Here is a 10,397-nt window from a genome sequence, read left to right on the forward strand (position 1 = left end):
AAGAAGATACAAAGTTCATAATTTGTAGAGACTTATTAGACCTTCAATAGCTGTCTAGCACACCATTATCTGACATTCCTTAGATTAATATGCTGTACTCATTACTCTGTTTGGGACATAGAAAGCTAATTAAAAACACGATATATAAGCTGCATAAAACTCAGTAAAACTATGCAATACAAATGTTTTCCACAGGAGGGAAGAGGCGGCCTTTCTTACTCATACAGTGCCGTCTTTCTTGCCTTTCTCAGGACATAAATGAACGGTGAGAAAGAAGAGTAAGGAGGAGGCTTACTCTCCCCTCATTAATATTTGCTTTCCATCGATCCGTTGTTCTGTTCTGAGACTGTCATTACACCCTGCGTTATTTTAAGAAAAAGCAGACCGTGCTCAAATGACAGCAGGGCGATCAAGGAAAAGTCAGTCACGCACCGGATGAACTCCGGGTTTTACGGTCCTCATAGCCCGGGGTTCACCCGGCGCTGCAGAGGGCCGGAGGTAATCTCTTCTCCTCTGCACCTTTCCTAACCGAGAGAACCCCGACTTCAGCCAGCCAAATCCCGTCCGGGAATCCCGCTCCGCGGAGGAGCATCAGTGTCCCTCTGGCCGCCCCCGAGCCCGCGCCCCCCGCCGCCGGGCACGGACCGCACCAGCCCCGCTGCCCGCGGCGGCCCCGGGGGCGGGCGGCCCGGGCGGCTACGGGCAGGGATGGAGGGGGGGGGGGGTCGCCCCACGACCCCGCTCACCGATCTTGGCGAGGGAGGCCAGCAGGATCCAGAGGGTGATCTCGAAGGGGATTTGCACGTGGGGGTAGTCCAGGGTGAAGACGTGGAGCCGCGTCTCCTCGAAAGCGGTGCCGCTGGGGCTCGGAGGGGTGCCGGTGCCCATCGCCGCGGCGCCGGGCAGCTGCCCTTCCGAGGTGGCCCGCGCCTCCGCCGCCCCGGCCGCCAGCGCCGCCAGCACCGGCACCAGCACCGGCACAGGCACCGGCCGCAGGGGCGCGGCAGGGCGCGGGGGGCAGCGGCTGCCCATGGCGTCGCCGCTCCCGCTGCCCTACAGCCCCGCGCTGGCCGCCGCCACCATCCCCGCCGCCGCGGGCACCTGCCGCTGCCGCGGCCCCGCCGGCCCCGCCTCCTCCCCGGTGACTGGGCGAGTCCCGGCCCGGCGCCGCCGGCCGCCCGCGGCGCCCCGCTCCCCCCCGGCCGCCCCCGGGGCCGCCCCCGCGGGGCCAAGCCGCGGGCTGGCCCCGCCGCAGCCGCCCGGCCGCCGCCCCCGCCGCCCCCGGGGCCGGCCGGCCGCTGTCAGCCGCGGGGAGCGCCAGGGCGGGGGCCGCTCCCGGGTTCCGGGTCGCAGGTTCCAGCCGCCGCCAGGTGCAGCGGCGTGAGCGGGGCTCAGGCACCCGGGTACCAGCTCCTGCCCCCCAGTACCCGCTGGGATGAACGGGGGTGCGCAGGTGTAGGCAGAGCTGGAAGGTCTTCCTTTAACTGTAGATTACTCTAAGAGAGAAGTGTATGCAGTCATATAAATACAAGTACGTATATGTATATATATTTGTATATAAACTAAAGTGTTAACACACTCTGTAGGTATATACACGCCTATAAATAAATATAGTCTCTACATACATGTATCTAAAAGCAATTTAGATTAGAGACTTTATATATACGCATGTACATCTATATGCATACGTGTAAATGTGTGTGTGTATGTATACATATGAATGTTTATATGTATATATATTTAAGAAAGTAATTTTTACATATGTATATGTGTATGTATGTATATATCTATGTTGCCATTACCAAATACAGAATAGGTGCTTCTACCAAATATGTTATAGATACCATTCTGTTCCCACTAATAAGGAGCAAAATTCTGTTAATGTGGGGAGTTAAAAGAACACACTCTGTATACATATATGTGTGTAGGTTCATGTATATGTATATGCATGTTGTAGAATACATATTTATTTTATGATCTATAATTATATAGTATATTATATATTTAATATATACAATTATATAGATAGGAGTTTTTCTGCTGTGCCTTTTGCAACTGGACATGTCTATCTCGTATTGGTCTTTTTAGCCACCAGCGTGCTTGTAACAAACATGGGTAGAGCCCTCCCCAAATCTTCGTTCTCAAAGCCTAGCCATGATGATGATGATAGATAGATTAAATATTTATTGCCACCTATCGAGCATGTGATAGGTACAATCCTGTTACTGTTAATTAATAGATTTTCATTCTGTTAATTCAGAGAGTTAAAATTGCACACTGTATAAACATATGTGATTGCTCATACATATATTCTCATGTATGTATATATAAATATATGACTGATCAAATAGTTTTGTGTATGTGTGTTGCAAATATTGAACATATGATTGGCAAAATCCTGTTCCTGAAGGCATTGGGATCTGATTCCATTAGATACTGCTGAGGACAAGCTTTCTGTATTTCCTGAAAGAGTGGAATCTCACCCTTGATTTACTCATGACTTCATCACTTATGAGTAAGACAGTATTCCAAAGCTCAAACTCGTAAAATCTTTAGAGCACACTGTTCTGCATGCCTCTATAGCAAAGCATGTCTTTCATGAATTCCAATAAAACTAAAGCAGAAAGTAAGGGTTCTCCTTTTTTCCCCTGATTTATCAGTGGCTGTTTCTGTAAGGTGTAAAGCTCAGAATCAATTAGCTGAATACCTGTAGTTGTTACTTAACCCCTAGAACCTGAAAAGAGGGCACTAAGCCTATTGCTTTTAATGACATAACATTAATAACAATTGTTCTTTATTTTATCTACAATTCAGCAAAGAAAACATGTTCTAATATCAAACCAGTGTATACACCATCTAACCCTCTAGCTGCATGTAATATCTTCATATCTTCTTTTGTTATATTAGATTCTCTGAAATAAGCGGATCAGATAAATATTGCCAATTCTGAGGACATTTCATTTATATGGAAAAGGAATACAAAAAGAAAATGCTCTTTCTTTTCTGGATCTCCTAGTTCCTGTCAGACCATCCGTAAGAAGAGAAGTCTAACCCTCAGGTGAGGGAGATAGCATTAAATTTCATATGCAAATCAGATTAAAAATCATAAATTTAATTGTCTGAAATCATAAGATCTGTAATTGTACATGTATGTCACATTTTATGACCTTTCCTGCAGATGAAGAAAAATACGGTTATGAAAGTGTCAATACACTTTCTCCTAGGAACAGTGTTACAGATCCCTTCTAGTTATCTACATTATCTCACTGGACTGAGAATAATCTTCAATAATGTCAATGCAAAAGCATTGGCAAGAGCAAGCTGGCCGAAGCTGTTAGAAGTATTTTTATTTATATACTGTCCCATTGACCCTTTTCTCTAATATCGCTTCACAATCCAGTGGTGGATTCACTGTCCCTGGAGGTTTTTAAGATGAGACTGGATGTGGCACTTGGTGCCATGGTCTAGTAACCACAGCAGTGTTGGATGAAGGGTTGGACTTGATGATCTCAGAGGTCTTTTCCAACCTGGTTGATTCTATGATTCTATGATCTATGCTGGAATTCTTACGCCCATTCAACAGTCACAGCCAAAATACACCGTAGGGCAGGTAACTGGACCATTGTCCAACAGTTCTGGCAGGTGCAGCAGCCACCAGATTAGTGTTTGGAAATTGTGAAAAATTGGCTGAGGGTTTCCCTTTGCCAGAAGAGGGGAATGAAGACTTTAGGTGGAGAAAAGATGAGGCATACAAAAGTGGAGGAAGGTTCCTTCTCACAGAAAATGTTCATTACTGCCCTTTTCATTACAGGCAGTGAGGGATGACAGAGCATGGCTGCTGCATACTGGCAGAGACAGAGAGTTGCTTCAGCACCCAGGTAATGCCCTTACAGTCACAAGGTTTCTCCCAGGCATGGGAAAATGGACCCTTCCTCAGGGCACCATCCACACATTTACCATTATTTGTCCTCTGACTCATCTCCTCTCCAAAAATAAACGGCCACACGCAACAGAAATCCTTCTAGCTCTGACACTGCTGTGGGTCTTGGTACTAGGCTAACTCTCTTTATATATTATGAAAATGAGAAGTTGGCAAATGGAAAGAAAAACAAAATGATGGAAAGATGTCACTAATCCTGAGGCTGGTGACTTACATGCCAGTAATAAAAAGGGAAATAATATATTGACACAGACCCCAAAACACTGGGAGAGTGAAGAAAATGAGAGTTGAGATTAATTATAAGAGTTGATACTGTCTATTGTTACATCAAAATAACATATTTTATGGATGGATTGTATAGATGAGAATACCCACTATTTGAGTAGGAATTGCCTTTACAGGATAGCACAATACAGCAGGGAAGCAAACCCTATTTGACTTCAGAGCTAGTTGAAATAGATGCAGTGAAGCTCAGTGCAGTATAAGGTGCTGAAGGTCTTAAAAGGATTCTCTCAGTGTTTGCAGCACATGCTGCTTTTCACTGCCACCAGACCTGTGCAGCTGGTCCCACAGATGCTGAGGGGTTTCGTCACCAGTGGAAGGTCTTTAAATCTCAGAGATTTGCCTGAGACAGGAGAATGGGGTACAATATTCCCATTATCTCTGCTTCACCCAGGCCATATGAGACAGCAGCAGCAGCTTCACTCCCCTCCACTGCCCTCCACTGCCCCTCGAACTCTGCCCAACCCTGCAGGTATCTGCACAAAAAGTAGTTCCACCTGAAGCCATGACCAGGGACATCACCATATGGAGAAAAATATTCCTGAGCTTCAATGCTGCCCGAGGAGGGGAGGGAGGGGGTCCCCTCAGCCAGGGAGAGCTATAGAGGAGACGTGAAGGTGTGTTCCTGGCGCCGCAGTGTCTCGTCATGGCTCTGCCCCTGACAATTCAATGCATCTGCTCCCACTTCAGAACAATTTTCTGTCGGGTCGCTCCGCACCATTTCAATGACAGCACAAACAGAAAGCACGTACACCGAACTTGCCTGATGGCAACTGATCCATAGAGGACCTTCCCGCAATGCCCCCACCGCTGCCTCCCTGCCCGCACTGTGCCGTGTCATCTGCTGCCGCAGTACTTTCATCTCCTTAATTCTGCTCGCAGGCATTGTCTGTTTTACCAGACACAGTGCTAACAGCATTTCACGTGACAAAGTGCGTGCTATTTTATACATCAAGATGCTAATTCACATGATTCAGTTTGTTTACCTTTTAATCCATTTATTGATTACTACTGGAAATTGCTGCCAGAGCAAGGGACTGCTCAGGGTACTCACAGTGTGCTGGTTGCAAAGGAGAAGCATTGACAGTCAGACCACACAGGTTTGCAATAGCTCGGGTGGTTCATACAGGTGTTATGACAGTTTAGTTTTACTTTTGCTGTAGCAGGCAGTGGGACTTTCTCATTGTAGGCATTACGCTGAGTTACAGGGTTGTATGTTGTCTGTGATTATTAATCCAGCTTTATCTTTACAGTAGGAAAGATCTATATTGCTATTATAAAAAAATCTGTTTCTACAATGAAAAGAAAAAAGTAATTTGAACAAATGAGAATTATCACTTTATCATAAATTTAGCTCCATTTTATAGGGATTCCCTAAAAATAATGACATAATATTTTCATACTTGATTTTCTGACCTGTCTTTGATATCAAGGAAGAATTTTTGGAACATGTTACTGTGACTATTTCAATAAGTAGATCTCCTGTGAGCAATATAGTAGGTGTTCTCTAGTAAATATGATCAAAAACATGAAAAGGGTTAGGGGAAATTTGTAAAAATATTAATAAATATTTTTCCATCATTTTCATTGCTGTTCTAGTTTGGCAGATATTTTCAACAGATTAAAAAAAAGTTATATTTTATTGCTGATATTTTATTTTGATGCAAATTGACACTGTGCAGAGAAGCTTACTCTTGAATACTTCTTAAATTTTCCCTAACACAGTTCATATAGCAGTATTGTAAAATCTGTGTTCCTTGTTCAGAAGAAAAGTATAAATTTCACCATTCTTCCTAGTCACTTAACTAAAACAGCCAAAGGCTTTCTCCAGTTTTCCCAAAAATATAGCGCAGGAGATTTAAACACAGACTACCTTGCTGAAATATATTAGGATGTTACAAAAATAAATTTGTTAAAAATTCTAGTATTTTCATTAGAACAAGGGAAGAAGTTTTCAGGCTACATCAGGTAAAGAGGTGATTTGTCTTAAATCTGCAGCTGTATGGGAATCAAAGTACCACAAGGAAAACCTCTGCCTGTTGTACATGCAACTAGGATGTTCAAAGAGTTAAGTGAAAACAGACACCTAAGAGGTGACATAGGGGTTTTTTTACTTATTTAGAAGTAGTCTCATTGGAGATTTAAGGACTATAAAATACAAATATGCTTGACTGAGAGTTTTTGATTTGATAGGGGAGCTGGTCTCTCACCTACATTTATTATGTTAATAAACATTTCTCAAATTCTCTTCCATTAGGGATTAGATTCTCTTTATGAGGGCTGTGTCACCGGGCCTTGACTGTATAACTCTGTCTCTAAATCCATTAATTAGTGAATGAATATCTCAGCTATAGAGTGATTTATTTTCTGGAATCAATAGCCCATTGAGGATGTGTTTTTCCACAGCCTTTTCCAGGACTGCTTAGCAACTGTCCCCATAAACCACATCCACCAGAGGCATTATACCTTCCTAATATGGGCACTTTAATGGCAGCAATTTAGCTGTGCACGTCTGAACTTTGGTAAGCCATTTTAAGGCCCTTGCAATGTTAACTGTTTTGTCTTCACAAACTGGTTTTTTTAGCTGGAAAGAGCTGAGAAAGGGCACAGGTACTGGCAGCTGCCTAATATTCCAGGATTCAAGGAGTGACAGATGCAGCAGTTGCCTCGCTATAGATGTGGAACATGAGGGAAGGAGCATAGCTATTTCTTTAATCTTCAAAAGCAACCCAATGAATGAAGTACTGAATTCAGAGTGCTGAACTCTGCTTTTCTGGTTTTCTTTTAGGCCTCACTCAGCAGCTGCTGCCACACAGCACCAGTCAAAGTTATTCCAGCATGAAGCCCTGAGGGAGTAATGTATTGCTGCTTCTGTGGATTATAGGCAACCACTTCCCCAAAGCCAGAGCTAATCTGTGTATTAGAGTAATTGCACCCTTGTGAACACTCTCCCAAAGACTTCTCCTAAGGCCGTCCCCAGCCAGCAGGTGTGTATACAGGCACTTTGCTCACCGTGAGTAAGCATCTCTAGCGGGTTCAGCCAGGAAAGCCTTTTGTGCCTCCTATCAAATAGCAGAGAGGTTTTAGCAGCATTATGGAGCATCAGAATTAAACATCATCCCCAAGAACAAAAAAGCCGATGGTCCTGCCATCAGCTGCTGCAGGAGGACTAAGTGATGTGTCTAACTCCAAAGGGATACTTATAACCCAGGAAGACTAATAATCCACAAAGTTAATTTTTGCTATTACTTGAAAGTAAAGTGCCCTTCTTCTGTTCATAAGACAGACAAAATTGAGAAGAGATGCTCAGAGTGGTTTGTGCTGTTTTTCCTTTCATTAGTTGTGTTTCAGATGATCTGGGAAATTACATTGTTGGGCACATTTGCTGGAAATCTAGAATTGGAGATGGCAGGCTCATCTCCCTCTCTAAAGGATTAGAACAATCTAATTGTTTAATAGGTAAGCAACATGTTTAATGTTTAAACTGTAAATCCCTTCTTTAGCTCACTCTGCACCAGGACACTTAGTCATTGAATGATTTCTGAGGCTGTGTCCCCATGCTGGCTGTCAAAAGTAGCCACTGTTCTCAAGCTTAGCACCTGTCACTGCCATGAATACAGAAATACTAATTTAAATGTTTAACTTCGGGGGCAAAAAAAGTTAATGACTAAAAGAATGCCTCCAGTTTCAGCCTTCCAATGGCATCAACAACGATGAGAATTTTCCTTTGAAAACAGAGCCTGATAGGGTATGGTAGATACGATAAGCATATTTTTTAATGCTTTCCCTTGAGTTCAACTGTTGGAGTTGGTGACTGAAGTGATTCCTTTAGCGCTGTAGCCCATATTTACAACAGTAGTAACCTTTGAAGCATAGAGGTTCAGCCTCTGTTTGCAAAGGGCAAGGTGAAGACTGACCCAATCCTGCTAAGCTCCACTTCCTACTTGCTCTTTGCTAGTAGATTAATAGCACAAGCATGTTGAACAAGTGTTGTTTTCAAAATGCTGAGGGGTTGTCAATTTTTTTCCCTGAAGAAAATTTCATTTAAAAATAAATGTTATAATGTTTCTCAAGTAGTTCTGAAGCAAGTAAAAATGTGTCCAAGCCATGCTCTCTATCACCTTATTCTCTATTAAGCACAGCCTAAAGTCTGTTTTCCCTCTCACCAACATGAGCTGGTTTGTACAACAAAAAAAGGCCCCATTTAGGCCCTTGATAAGGGCTTTTCTTAGAGGACTAAGATCTTCAGCAGGAGTCTAGAAATGTCTACCTTACAGAATGTCATCCTGTAGCAGGGATGCTGGTCAGTTTATAACAGTAGCTGGAATTGCTGTACATATGTGGGGTGAACAGGGAGCTGTTCACCCCACAACCCCTTTCTCATCTGCCCCTTGTTTTTGACACACTCTTGTCTCTCCTCTTTATCCCAAGAACCTACCTACAAAATACAAATAAATGCACCCTGTTCTTGCTCAGTCAGAGCTGAGCAGCGCTGGTCTTCATTGAGCTATAGGGAACTATCCTTTAGCAATGGTGAAAAAATCCACCTCAGATTCTCTACAACCCCCAAGGCTGACTCTGTCTTGAGTGATGCTATACATATTCCACTGAAGCCAGGAAAGTGTTCCTGACAGCTGAAGCAGAAGCAGTCCCAATACAAAGAAGACATTTTGTAATTTGAGTTGCCCTGAAAGGTAGTTTGTGAATTGCTACAGTGGTCAGCCAAAGAATTAACTGTCTCTACACTAATACTGTGTATGCAGGGGTTGAAGAGTGACAATATTTATCTGGAAACAGAATTAACCTAGAATAGGTGTTATTTTTTTATACACTATACACTATAACTTTCTTTTAGAGTTCAGAAAGACGCATTTCAAGAGTTGATGAATTCTTCTTTCTTTTCAGTGTCTTGAGTTTGTATTTTGCTTATCTTTCCTTAGTTTTCTTTATTTCTTATTTCTCTTAATCCACTGTATCCACTGAAGTTAATTAGCTATTGCTTTCATCTCTTACATCACCGTATTTTCACTGGAGAAGGTTAATAAACCTGTGCAGAATCTTTAACCGATGATCTCAGCTGCCTGGCTTTATGACCAGTAGGCTGGTGTGAACACAGGTTTTCCACTTGACTTGGTGGAAGTTTGGCTTTAAATTTTACACAGAATGTTATTTATGGCTTGTTTTCAATAAAAATTAGTCTAGTTCATTGTTCCTATGATTCATGTGTAAAAATAAACCTTCCTCACCTCTTCGCATAATCCTATCCATGGGAAAGTTAGCACAAAACAATCAGGTAAGAAATTAAAGAATATCATTCATTCGTTCAAGAAGACATATCGTTGGAAAGTCCAACCTTCCCATTACTCCTTAAAGATGAAGTATGTTTGGGAAAATATAGTCAGTGAGGCTGCGAGAGTTAAAAGAAAGGCTTTGATTTGAAGTCCCCTGTAGACACCATAAATTTAGAGTCAAAAGGACTACAGCTGTTAAATTCTGCCTCTGCACTACAGAGATAAAGGGTACTGCATTCAGCTGCATATGAAATACCCCCTGACCTACAGCCTGGATTTTAGCACTTCCTAAGTGGAATAATATCAGTATGTGAGGTTAACAGAGCAAAGCTGCAGTGGTTAGAGCAAGCAGTAGTCAAGCATCAACCCCTTTTTTTTTCTAGAAAAAGGTTTCTCATGATCTCAGAGATTATATTATTGAACCCCATGCCTTATTTAACATTCCAATACAGAGTAAAGAAAAATGCACAATATTTTCATTATCAGAGGTTACCAAATTAAAAACAAAAAAAAAAAAAGAAAAATAACAACCCAAATTGCTGATACTGTAAAACTTCTCAAAGAATTTTATATGCCATTTTAAGTTGGAAAGATGGGTACGGGAGCTTTCAGGGGAAGAAAAATGTGGACTTTTCATTGGAAAGCTTTGAGATGAGTGGAAACTTTTAATAAACTAATGGTTTCTCACTGCTGTAAAAACAAACTGGACACATTGGCATAATGAGGAAGATGTCAGATTTTCTTTGTCTGAGTGAAATGAATTCAGTTAGCTTTATCAGCATTTGATAAACATTTTAAATGGAAGATATACGTAACTTATACCACTGGAAAAATCTGATTAACCTTTTCAATGTTCACAATCCTTTGGTGATCACTAGTATCAC

At 42.5% G+C, this 10,397-nt stretch overlaps 1 protein-coding gene and 1 long non-coding RNA gene across 2 annotated transcripts in view; one reads left to right on the forward strand and one right to left on the reverse strand.

Annotated features, from left to right (window-relative positions):
- Positions 1–1,135, reverse strand: part of SLC9A2 (solute carrier family 9 member A2) — a 33,075-nt gene extending 31,940 nt beyond the window's left edge. Inside the window, exon 1 of the mRNA XM_027718050.2 lies at positions 747–1,135. Coding sequence (XP_027573851.2) covers positions 747–1,032 — 286 coding nt within the window. The 5' untranslated portion in view covers positions 1,033–1,135. The remainder of the gene's footprint in view (positions 1–746) is intronic.
- Positions 1,136–1,351: 216 nt separating this feature from the next.
- On the forward strand, positions 1,352–9,086 carry LOC113986391. Its single transcript, XR_003540153.2, has 4 exons — positions 1,352–1,531; positions 2,908–3,058; positions 3,812–3,878; positions 7,011–9,086. It is a non-coding gene; the product is annotated as an uncharacterized LOC113986391 (long non-coding RNA).
- The last annotated feature ends 1,311 nt before the right edge of the window (positions 9,087–10,397 follow it).

Source organism: Pipra filicauda, unplaced genomic scaffold (genome assembly GCF_003945595.2).
Source record: "Pipra filicauda isolate LSUMZ 115617 unplaced genomic scaffold, ASM394559v2 scaffold83_size3615187_pilon, whole genome shotgun sequence".
NCBI classification, from domain to species: Eukaryota; Metazoa; Chordata; class Aves; order Passeriformes; family Pipridae; genus Pipra; species Pipra filicauda.